General features: G+C 60.4%; 1 protein-coding gene across 3 annotated transcripts in view; it reads right to left on the minus strand.

The window, feature by feature from the left end:
• Window positions 1–306: 306 nt before the first annotated feature.
• Window positions 307–12,144, minus strand: part of KCNQ1 (potassium voltage-gated channel subfamily Q member 1) — a 357,688-nt gene continuing 345,850 nt past the window's right edge. For all 3 annotated transcript variants that reach the window (XM_063092881.1, XM_063092880.1, XM_063092879.1), the window contains one exon: window positions 307–1,330. In XM_063092881.1, the coding sequence (XP_062948951.1) occupies window positions 1,097–1,330 (234 nt within the window). In that variant the 3' untranslated portion in view covers window positions 307–1,096. The remainder of the gene's footprint in view (window positions 1,331–12,144) is intronic.

The following is a 12,144-nucleotide window of genomic DNA, read 5'->3' on the forward strand; positions in this document are numbered from 1 at the left end:
AAGCGGCCCCGAGTTGTCTAAAGAGCCGACGGAGTCCCCAGGAATCAAGGCGAGCCTGTGATTCTCCACGTTTATTAGGAAAAGCCTGCACAATTAAGAATCAAAATCACACCGTGAAACTCATTAAAACACAGATTCCAAATCACCACAAATTATTCTGATATCTAGAAGACATAATGCCCAGAAGCAACCCCTGTCCTGTGTAGAAATGTGGCTCCTCCGCGGCTCAGCAGCTGGCCGAAGGCATGTGACAGTCCCCTTGTATGCATCTGTCCAGCTGCTCAGGCCGGGCAAGGAGTTGGAGGCGGGGGCTGTGCAGAGCAGGGTTTGGGGGACCCTCCTCTCCAGAATGGGTACGAGAAGCTGCCGGCCCACAGCAGGGAGGTGGGTTCCCTCCCCTCTCAGTGAGGCACCTAGGGAAGCTGTGGTCTCAGGTGTGCCTGTCCCAGGCCCCTGTTCATGGGCAGCATCTCTTGGGAGTGAGAAAACCCAGCCCAGGGCCCTGGCAGGCCTTTGTCACGGGCTGTCCTCTAGTCAGCAAGGGCTGGGCCTGCCCTGCCCTGCCTGCTCCCTGTGGGTCCTGGATTTGAGGCTGGGGGTCAGGCTACCCATGGCCCTTGTCCAGGCGGTTCCTTTGTCTCCCCTCAGGAAGCCCCCTGGGCCAATCAGGGTGGGCCTGCGCCCGGCTCGTGCTGCTTCCTGGCTATACACGGGCCAGGCCCATGCCACTAAATGTGGCCCTAGGGAGGCCAGCCTGACCCCATACACCTGTGTCCCAGCCACCATGCAAGCGATATTGTCATCAGGATGGGGGGAGGGCCAGAGCTCAGGGGTGATGGTTCATTCCTGAGAGGGACCCCACACCCAGCGAAGTTCTAGTGCCCACTGACCTGGAAGGGGTGGCCTTGGCGAACCCCCAGGCTCAGGCTCCGCCAGGTGGCGTGGCCACTGGCTGTCCTGGGCCTTGGAGCATGGGGCTGTTCTCTTGGGCCTTCGTGACCAGGTGAGTGCCCCTTGCTGAGAGGGAGGTGGGGCAAGCTGGGAGGGGCTACTCTGGGCCTCCCCTCTCAGGCTGCACCCCTGCCCCAAGCCCCCATCAGGACCCCTCGTCGGGACCCCTTCCGGGCACTGTCAGCTGTTCGTAGGTGGGCAGGGAGTTGCTGGGCAGGAAGAGCTCGGGGTTGATGGAGCTGCCTCCGCTGCAGGGCTGGACCACCTGGGCCCCGCCCCCGCTGGGGGGACCGCCGCCCGGGGGGCTGCCACGGTGCAAGGAGAGCAGCTGGTGCAGCAGGTCCGTGATGACCACCAGCCTCTGGTCCAGCTGCATCACCTGCAGGGACGAAAGCGGACGTGAGTGGCGAGCATGGGTCTGGAGGTGGGAAGTGGCCCAGGTGCGCAGACAGCCCTGGGCTCGACGCGGCCCGGGGCAGGCAGGGGTGCCAGGTGACTCTGCGGACTCATGCTGTGTGCAGGGCAGCACGCACGTGTGCACCCGCGTGTGTGTGCGCAGCCCTCACTCACGCCTGTCTGTGTGTATGAAATGTACATGTGTGTGCCCCCTGGGGCCCGGGGCCCACAGGCTGTGAGTCCCTGTGTGTACCTGCACAGGGACAGCCTCAGCGAGGGGGTGGGGTGGGAGGAGCTCGCCTCTTCTACTCCTTGGCCCTCACGCCCAGGCCTGGTGGCTGAGTTAGCTCCTCGGTCCCCCCTGGGGCTTGCTGGCCCCTGAAGCCTCTGGCCAGGTTCTCTGAGTGGCATCCAGGCATGGCCAGGTCTACACCAGGGACTGAGCCTTGAAGTATTTGGCTTTGCTGTAGGCTTTAACTTCTTGGGGCCAGGCTTGGGGGCCCTTGGGCTGTGTCTGCTCAGCCTGGGGGAGAGTTAAAACAGAGGGGTAGAGGCCAGCAGGCTGGCACACAATAGTGGCGAAGGGGCAGCTGACTGACAGGTGCCTGAGAGGGGTCAGGAGGCAGAGGACTGGGGCCCTGTCTGGGTGGGTGAGGGGGGACCCTTTTGGGTCACTGCAGGAGGGGCTTGCGGGTTGGGGCCTCTCCTCTGCCCCCACCCAGGGCTTGTTCTTCGAGGTCCTTTCTGCTGTCCTTCAGCAGGGACAGCACCATCTTCCCACACCCCCCACAGGGCAGGTCAGTGCCCCAATACCTCTCTCTGGCCAGCCACGTGGCCTGTTATGTGCTAAGTGCTGGGGTGGCAGCTCTGTGAAGCCAGAGGGGAATTAGAGGCAGGACAGGACCCGAGATGCACGTGGTACAGAGTAGGTTTCAACAGGAGCCACATGACGGCTGTGAGGTCAACAGAGAAGCCCCCGAGCCAGGTGATCTGAAAACTCCTTGGAAGGACAGCACAGTTGTGGGAGGGGGCTGACTCCCAGTCCTGGGGGTGAGAAGTGGCTGGCCAGCCCCAACGGGGAGCCAGAAGGGCTCAGGGGCAGGTGGAGGGCAGGTGAGGGAGTCCAGGCTGGGGGCCCCTCCCCTAGGAGGGTGAGTCAGAAGGAGGTGCCCAGCCAGTGAGCTGCAGACCTGGGGGGTCCTGGCACCAGTGAGGGTCTGGGGAGGATGCATAGCTCAGATGGCGGCCATGGTGGGATTGGTGCCCTGGGGTGCTCTGTAAGAGGATAGAGTGGGCCCCTCCCCTCCCCCACCACAGGTGCCTGCAGCACTGGAAAGACCAGAAATGGTAGGGGAGGCGGAGGAGTCTGTGGGGATCAGCAGATCAGCACGATTAAGGCAGAACAGCAGCACTGCTTCAGGGAAAAGTGTGGCTTCGGGTAAAAGCCACAAAGATGACTCAGCCAAATGTCAACCACTGGGGCCTGAGGACTGGGTGTCTCTGGCTCCAAGGACGTGCAGCAGGCTGGAGCTGCCCAGCCATCATCCCTGGACTACGTGTGAGCCGCAGGCTACCCCAGCAGTCCTGTCCCCTGGGCCCCCCTCTGCCCACCTGGCTGGATGGGCTGGGGACAGGGGGGCGGGGGCTGGGGCTGGACCCAGAGCTGGACCGTGAGGGTGGGAGGGCTGCTGGGTGAAGCATGTACAAACCCCATGCGGCTGGAGGCTGAGCCCCTGTTTGCCAGTTTGCCAGGTTCCGGGGCAGGTCCAGGCCCTGCTCCCAAAGGTGGGAGCTGTGGTCACCAGTGCTCCCTCTTGCCATGGATGTTGCATGGACAGGAGGGGAGAGGTGGCTGGGCAGGGCCAACAGAGGGGCTGAGAGGAGGGGTCTCTCCTGAGTGAGGGCCAGAATGCCAGTCCCAGCAGCCTGGCAGGGCTAGGCGGGCACCCTCTACTGTGGGGGAGGGGAGTCTGTACCTTCCCGAAGACACCCAGGGGACCCACCTCCCCAATCTCGAGTGGCAGTGGCTGCAGCCATGGTGAGCTGAGTCTGAGACCTATCTGCCTCGGGCCCAGGGACAGCTGAATGTCTGAGGTCTGATCGCCCAGACCAGAGGGAGCCTAGTCTTATTTTTCCCAGACAAATCTGATGTGGAAACCCAGGCTATAAAGGAAAGGGGTGCAGGGCTTCTGTGGTTTGGCCGGGGTGGGGGCCCAGGACCACGCTCCCAGCGCTCCTTGCCCAGGTGCCTGCCAACACCTTAGTTCTTTGCCAAGCCATTTAGGGACCACCCATAGAGACGTCTACCCCATGCTATAGACGTGGACACTGAGGCCCAGGAGGAGAGGGGTCTGTCCAGCTGGGACCACTGTGGCCCCCATCCTGCCTAAGCTCTCACCCCACAGCTCCATGCCAGGGACTGCTGTGACGAGAAGACATGGTGGTTGTGTTGTTGGGTAGGGAGGGCGCTCGAGGGACGGGGTTGCTGGAGAGAGCAGAGGGTCGGAACTGGCTCAGAAGAGGGATGGATGCTCGACAGTGGGTGAGGCAGGGTCATGTGGAAGGAGGACCAGCCTGAGGAAAGACAGACCAGTCCTTCTCGTTCACCTACACACCAGACCCCTGTGGCTCCTGAAGCTGGTAGGACCACCCCCTGCAGTCCCACCAGCGGCTTGTTTCCTGGGAGGGCTGTGGAGGTCACCCAGGCTTCAGGGTCCACATGGGGAAACTGAGGCCCAGGGACCTAGGAGTGCCTAGCAGATGGAAGCTGCTCTTTGGGGGCAAAGCCTAGATTCACCTGCTGGATCCACAGGCCAGCAGCGCTGAACGAGGCTGGTATCCGCGCGGTCTAACGTCACTTTAACTGTGCAGGACCAGCTTGGGTATTGACTGGTTTGGCATCAATTAAAGCACCAAATACATCACAGAAGAAAATTTGTGGTTTCATAAATTTTCACTTTACGGTACTTGAACATCTGTCGAAGCCCCACATGTGCTAATGGGTATGGAGGCCTTTATAGGGTGTTCTTGGTGGCTGGGTTGTAGGCAGGGTGTGGGGGCTGCTGGGCGTGTCTGCTGGCTTGGTCCTCAGCCACCCGGGGTGGCCGCCGCCTCCCCACCCCTGGCAGGGAGCCCTAGCACCTTGTAGAGACGCCCTCAGCCTCCTGCCTGGGGGGGCCAACTCACCTCCGAGTGCCACCGAAGGGTGTCCCTGAGGCTGCCCGGGCCAGCGCCAACCTCCGCCCTGCTCTGCCCAGTTCCCAAGTTCACCTTGGCCCCGTTGGCTGCTGGGGCTTTGACGGGCTTATCGGGGTCTCTGGCCCCAGGGCCATGCTCCTAGTAACGAGGCCGTAGGAGGCAGAGGGCCGGGGGTGAACTAGGACATGGGCTGAATCCCAGAGCTGGAATCCCAAAGTCTGGGGCCAAAAGCCACCATCCCCTCCTCACCCAAGGTAGGGGCGGGTCTGGGAGGACAGGAAGGAAATCATGCAGTGGGGGTCCTCTGGCCAAATGGGTCCCCTCCAGAGGCTCCAGGCCACCTGTTGGGGGCTGCCTGAGTGCTACTGGTCATCTGCAGAGTCCTCCTGGTCCCCCAGGGGGTCCTCCCAGATTCTTCTGGCTGCCCGCAGGGTCCCTCCAGATGCCTGTGGAATCCTCCTGGATCCATCTGGTCACTTGCAGGGTCCTCCTGGATGCCTACCAATTTTGATGGGCAGAGCTCCTGTCCATCGCCTGCCCTGTCAGGTGCCCAGTGTGGCAAGGAGTGGAGAAGAGTGGGCGGGTCGAGCCCCAGGGAGCCCTCTGGGCCAGGGCTAGGGCCAGGCCAGTGTGGACACCCCTGACCCTGAGCTATGCCCTTCATCCTTGGGCTTGGTGGCTGAACCACTCACCCACTGGGTCTGGCTTCTGAGTTTGCCCGGCCCCACACAGCCCCCAGGGCCCTGTTGTGCCCTCTGCCCAGCACACCTTGGGCCTCTGTCCTCCAGTGGCTGTCTGATTGCCCACGGTGGGGGCTGAGCTGTGGTCAGGCTGGTCTGGGTGCAGAGACCTGGCAATTTGCATTCTTTGTTGGGCTCTCAGTTTCCTCACCTGGAAAGCGAGTGACCCTCACTTGGGGGGGGTCACATGCAGGGAGAAGGAGCGTGCAGGAGCATATGGGCTGCTCTCCTGGGTCTTGTCTCCTGCTCGCCAGGGCTCCTTGAGCAGCCTCTCGTGGGGCCTCCTTGCCCTGGGCTGTGGGCAGCCCTGCTGGCCCCTCTGCTCTGGAGCTCGGCCCCAGCAACGGCACTGCTCATGGAGCCACACCTGATGTGGCCTTGCCTGGTCTTCTCCCCTCAGGGCTCTAAGTGCAGGTGCCTCCGTCTGGCTTATATATGTGGTAGCTGTGGTACTGGGGAGCCCAGAAAGGGCCTCAACCACCCCAGAATGGCTCTGGCCAGACCCTAGCCGCAGGGGTCCAGGCACCGGGGTGACATTCCCCGGGAGCCTCTGGGACAGATCAGTTTTGGGGATCTTGGATCTTGCCATTATTTGCAATTTGATAGAGATTAAAAGCGCAAGAGAAACAAAAGCTCCTTTGTGCCCCGCCTCAACTCACCAAATTAATAACCGTAAGACGACTTATGCGGCCCTCGGAAGAGAAAAAAGCAATTAGAATAACAGCTAGTTAGAGAGCCCCGGGCGGCTGGTGACCAAACCCAAGCGAGGGATCCTGTTTGATGTGGTTATGAATTTGTTTTCAAAAGAAAATCTTGAAAAAGAGTCTTTCAAGGGTAATTTTTGCCGAACCTGCCCAGCCTTGATCCTGCCTAAGGCCTGGCCTGGTGGACGCCTTGGGCTCTCTGGGCCAGACTGGCCAGGGCCGGGCAGGGAGGCCAGGCATGCTGGGCCTGGGCTGGAGCCCTGGTGCCGGTCAGTGGCTGAAGGCACAGGACCTCCTCTGGAGACAGGCCAGGGCCCTCTGTAGGGTACAGGGTGAAGGCCACCTTGGCCTTTGCTCCTGTGTGCCCTGAGGAGCCAACAGTTACCAATCGCTTCTCAGGGGTGATACTCAGAATGTTTAATACCAGGCGTTGAGCAACTGGGTGCTGGCCTGGTGCCAAGTGGGACAGCAGGAAGTTGGGCAGGGGGTTCTAGGCCTAGAAGCCATGCAGGAGCCAGGAACCCAGCTAGCTATCCTGGCAGTGATTCCTTGACACGTCTGTGCACCTGCTCTCACTAGATTCACCCTATGCCTCCACTTTACACGGCCTGGATGGATTGGTGCACTAAGGCGCAGACCACCCCTCAGACCTATCCCAGGCCACCCCCATATCTCCTACACACCCCAGCTCTCCCCAGTGCCTCTAACACTCCCACCTAAGCCAGGCACGGGTGGCGCCTCCAGCCTCACCACACACGCACATGGTCCAGATGGTACATGCACTCAAGTAATGAGGAGTAATTGTGGCCATCAGAGACTTATCACCAGATACCAGGCTCTGTTCCCACGTCTTCATGCATCAGTGCTTTCGATCCTCACAACATCCTACTGAGTGAAACATTACCCCCCCTCATTTTACAGATGGGAAAACTGAGGTTCAGAGAGGCAAAGTGAGTTGCCCAAGGTTGTCCAGCCAGAAAGTGCAGAGGCAGGATCTGAACCCGGGCAGTCTGCTCGTGTGTCCTCCACGGGCCCAACCTTGCTGCTGCCCCACACGCAGGTGCATGCTCACCCAAGGAGGTGGCCTCAGTCACACTGGGGCCTGTGGGTGCGTGCCGGCCAGCCACAGTACAGAAAGCGCCAGCTGAGCAGCTGCCCTGGGACTGGCAGTAAAACCTCGGCAGCTAGATTTTCCTCCAAGAGCTGAAGCACTAAAACAAAGCCATAAACACAATTACACCGTCTCCCGCCGTAAATTACGACCTTATGAAACGCTGTGATCTATTTCCACACGTACCCAGCTCCGCAAGACCCGCCAGCCCCACGAGCCCTAACGAAAGGGTGATTTGTGTGTGTTATTCCTCATCTCTCTGTGGGGGATGGGCTTTCCCCAGCCCTGAGGCGTCAAGAGGCCCAGGCCAGGGACAGATTACCCTCCCCTCCCCCTAGGCTGAGGGCTCCTGGGGGCTCTGGAGGCGAGGCTGAGCCCCTGCAGCTCTCACTCAATGGTAGCTGGGTCCTTCTCTGTGCCAGAGGCGGAGGCCCAGGGCTCATGGAGCCTAGTTCTAGTCGGACAAGCAGGTATCGAAGGGGCAGACATAGCCAATGCCAGGTGCCTTGGGCAAAGGAAAGGCCAGGTCTCCAGGAGGAGCAGAGGGAGGAAGGTGGCCTCGGATCAGGTGCCAGGGAGCCCCGAGGGTGGGGCGTGACCTGTGCAGGCAGGAACAGTAGGGACAAAGGCCCCGAGGCAGGTAGGTGCATGCTGCCACGTTTCAGGAACATCAGAGATGCCTGGAGGGGAGTAATCAAGGAGAGGAGGCCAGATGGAAAAGAGAGATGGGCCTGGGGCCTTGGGGACCACAAGAGCGACTTGGCTTCTCTTGGGAGTGAGATGAGAGCCCAGTAGGGCAGTTATGTGACCTGGTTTTGAAAGGACCACTGTGTAGAAACACACCATGGGAGGCCAGCCAGCAGGCTACTGCAACAGTCCCAGCGAGAGGGTGAGGCACTGGCCATTCTCCTGGGGCCCCGAGGCCAGGGTGAGGGGACAGAAGCTCACTGCCACTCCCTCCTCAGGGTGGGTGCTGGGCAGAGGCAGGGGTGACTCTTCATTGTCACTGATCTGTAAGGGCTTTTTGCATGTGAAGAGAGTTTGTTCTCTGATGTGCACAACTATTTTTTCCTAGCGAGCCACTGGCTTTGTAAATGGGTTTTGGCAATTATTGCTTTCGGTTGGGTATATAGAAGTTTTACCCATTTTTCTCTCTTCTTCATGTAGTCAAAGCTATCCACGTTTTCCTTTAATTCTGTGCATGCGTGGCCTTCCTTATTCCAGTGCTTACATATTGTTTTCTAGCACTTTTTTGTTTTGTATTTCGCCCTCAAGTCTTTGATTCACGTGGGAATGATTTCGAGCTGCAGACCTGCTTTCAGTGGTCACCCCGTTGCTCCTCCACCACCGACTGACCCAGCTCCCTTTTCCTCACCGAAGAGGAACGTCCTTTTTCTGCACCGTTTTCCATGTGTCTTCATCTGCTTTGGAGTCTACACTAAGCCGCTTTAATTAGGGTGGCCTCGTCAGGCTGAGGTACCAGGAGGCAGGGCCTTCCCTCCGGAGGTGAGAGACAACGGTGGCTCGGTCGTGGGTCCAGCAGGGGCACTGGCAAGGAGACCTTGCGGCAGCACCTCACTTGGGTGACCTCCGTGACTTCTGTTGTCACCTTCCTAGTTGGAGAGGTCTTGTTCCTCTGCTCAGAGCCCAGAGAAGGCCCCCCTGGCACTCGGGGCAGAAGACAAAGTCCTTGCTGTGGCTGTAGGCGTGAGCCTGTTGCGTCCTCTCTGCTCCTTCTCGGTGCTGGAGTGTCCCCCTGAGCTCTCAGGCGGCTCCTGCCCTCCCCTGGTCTGCGGCCTGCAGGGTCTGTGTGTGCCGCGTCGCTGATGTGCCCAGTTGATGCCCGTGGGCCGGCCGCGTGGCCCCCACCTGGATGCTCAGCCACCTCCTCCAGCCCCAGCAGCCGTGTTGGGGCCAACATCGAACCCTAACTCACACCCACAGCCTGGCTGAGCCTCGGAGGTGGCTCACAGACATTCACATCGACCTCAGGGAGGAGACAGAGGTTACGGAGGGGTCAGTGGCAGAGTGGGGCCCACGCAGCACGCAGCTCCCCAGCAGCATGCAGTCCCTTGGCCGGCCTCCCCAGGAAGGGTCCTGGAGGCCAGGAAGCTGCCTACGGCCACCTGGCCAGTGAGTGGGGGTGGGGAAGACCCAGTCCCTGTCCAGGCCTCAGGAGGGCCCTGCCCGTGGAGACCAGTGGGCACGGTTCTGTGTCTGAGGGCCTGGGGCAGCTGGCCGCCCTGCCCAGCTCCACTAGCCCCGGGCCGGGCTGGCTCTGTGGCCACTGCTTGGGGCCTGACGAGTGGGAATGCGGGGCGGGCTGGAAAAAGGCGCCGAACGCGAGGAGCCGTGTTTGTGCTGGCGCCGGCACAAGGCCCTGCCTGCATTTGATTCTCCTCTGCCTTCCCCCCCGCTGCCCCCTCTGATGAGTCCAGGAAGCCAGGCGGGTGCCGGGCAGAACACGTCGTACTGGGAGCTAGTGAGCGCTCTGCGCCTCAGCCAAGCCCAGGCCCCGGGCAGCTACGGCGCCAGGTGGGCAGGGGCCTCCCACCCACCAGTACCTGCACAATTCGGGCCCCCCAAGCGCACCAGCCCTAGGGCCCCGAACAGTGCCCCTGGCAGCCCAGCAAAACTTCCTTGTGTCTTCACGACCAGCCCGGCCTCTGGAAAACCGCAAGCCTGCTGCTGTAGGGGCCTGAACCAGGGCTCAGCCTGGCTGCCTGCACCACTCCCACCTGCCCCACCGTTGCAGCTGGGAGGCAAGGGTGACAGCCCCCGACCCCCTCCCCGGGGTCGCCCAGAGACTAGCACATGTGGGCACAAGGGTGGGCCCATTGCGGGAATGGCCCAGGCCTCTCTTGCCCCACCCCTCATGCATTCCCCTGTCCATCTGATTGTCCATCCACTCGCTCGCTCAGCAGACATCTTTCTCTCCCTGCTCACGGTCAAGCCTCTGGGAAGGGCTGTCCACACTGCCGTCCCCGTTCCCCTTCTCTGTGCACTTCTCATGCCTGAGGCCAGCCCTTGCTACCCGGGGGCCGCTCCTCCAGGTCTTCTGACTGCAGCACAGGTCCCTTCCACACTCAACTGTCCCCAATGCCACACTTGCCTGTGACCTGCCCATCACGTCTGAGAACAGAGGCACATGTGTATGTGGCGGTGGGGGTGTCTCCTGGGGGCAGGGTCCAGCTCCACTGGATAGCTCCACAGGCCCATGGGGGATCCCAGGGGAAGAATTAGCCCTGGTGTGCCCCCCAGCTCCTGGCACCTCAGAGCTGCCTCTGATGGCTTTCCTGTCCCCAATGTCACCTGCGCCCACAGCCTGCTACACTTTCTCTACAAGCCTGTCTCACGCCACCTTTGGGGCCCAGGACCGTGTCTTGTCTTTGGACACTTGAAACTGCTTCCTAGGGTACTACCCACCCACGACGCATGCCCCATGAGCCTCTTACTCGGACCCCACCCTTCTGCCCTGACCCGCCCTGCACAAAGAGGAGCTGCCGCACCTCCTTGTCCCCCTAAAGCATCACTGTTTACTTCTGGAGCATTTGATTTCAAAATTAGTCTGTTTACCAGGTTTTGCACGACATGAGTCCTCTGTGAAAACACTATCCCTAAAAAATAAAGGCATTTCAAAGAAACACTGTTTGACACGCCTGCCTCTCTCGGGGCCCCTCCTATACCAGGTATCTTGGGGATCTGCTGCTGATCCTCCCGCTTTTTCCAAACATGCTCACAGAAGAGGTGACCTGATGGTGACCTGATGCATGTGGCTCCCGTGTGCTTGTTTTCACCCCACATGGGTTTCGAGGCTGGTCATCCAGAACACATCAGCCATGTTTGCTCCCGGGGATGACTGCACAGCCAGCCTTCCTGTGGGGATCTGCCAATGTCCCATCCCAGGTCCATGTTGGTGGATCCAGAGGCTGAAGGGTCCCTAGGCCCACCCTTGTGCCCACATGTGCTGGTCTCTAGGCGACCCTGGGGAGGGGGTCAGGGGGCTCTCACCCTCTCTTCCTGGCTGTAGGCTTCTCACTCCCTTGACTGAAATACGAACTGGCTTTACCAGGAAAGTGTGTGGCCTCCACCCTGGCCCCTCTGGCTCATGTCCCCAGACCATCCTCTCTGCCTCCCCTTCCAAAGCCCTTGCTCTGAGTCAGGGTTGTCAGAGGATGCCACCGCCCCCTCGGTGCTGAAGATCTGAGGGCCACCTGCCCCTCCACCTCAGGGCTCTTTTCATAATGCTTGGTGGTTTTCACACTTTCCAACCCTTTGGGCTCCCAGGCCCTTGTCCCTGTCTCCACCCCTGGCTACCCCACCAGTCACTCCAGAGTGGCCCCTCCTTGGGGAGCTCTGTCCCTTCCCCGACTGTCAGCTTCCATACAGTCTGAGCCCATGCCTCCTGTGACTCCAATGTGCCCTCGACCCCTGAGAGAATACCCCCTCTCCGCTCATCCACCCCACCCTGCTTGGCTGCCCTCCTGGCCCCCAGGGCCTCCTGCCATTTCCAGGCAATCCAGCAGGTCCTGTCACAGGCCCTTTGCACCTTCTCCTCTGTGAGGAAAGCTCTTCTTTTAGAGCCTCTGGCCCCTCTTCCCTCTCTCAGTATTTATTCAGTGTCCCTGTCCCAGAGCCCTCCCCAGCACTCTTTCCACAAAGACACCCCAGCCCCACATGCCAACGACGCATCCATTCCGCCTTCTTTCTGACGCTCATGGCCGCTGCACTGACTTTTCTTGTTTTTGGTCTCTGTCTATGACAGATGGTCAGCTCTGAGGGAGGGGGTTTCTACCTTTGCTGTACCTGTGCCTGGTACACAGTAGGTGCTCAGTAAGGATTTGCAGGTTGAGATGAGTGAATAATGGTCACCTGAGCTCTGCAGGCAGGGTGACAGGCAGAGGGGCTTGGCTGGCGTGTGTGCATGGGCATGTGTGCCTGTGCGTGTGTGCATGTGCATATGTGCCTGTGCGCATGCACGTGCACACACATGGATGGGTGAGCACACACGTGAAGGTGCACAGGGGTTTGGATGCTGGCTTCC

The sequence above is a fragment of the Cynocephalus volans genome, chromosome 4 (assembly GCF_027409185.1).
Source record: "Cynocephalus volans isolate mCynVol1 chromosome 4, mCynVol1.pri, whole genome shotgun sequence".
Classification (NCBI taxonomy): domain Eukaryota; kingdom Metazoa; phylum Chordata; class Mammalia; order Dermoptera; family Cynocephalidae; genus Cynocephalus; species Cynocephalus volans.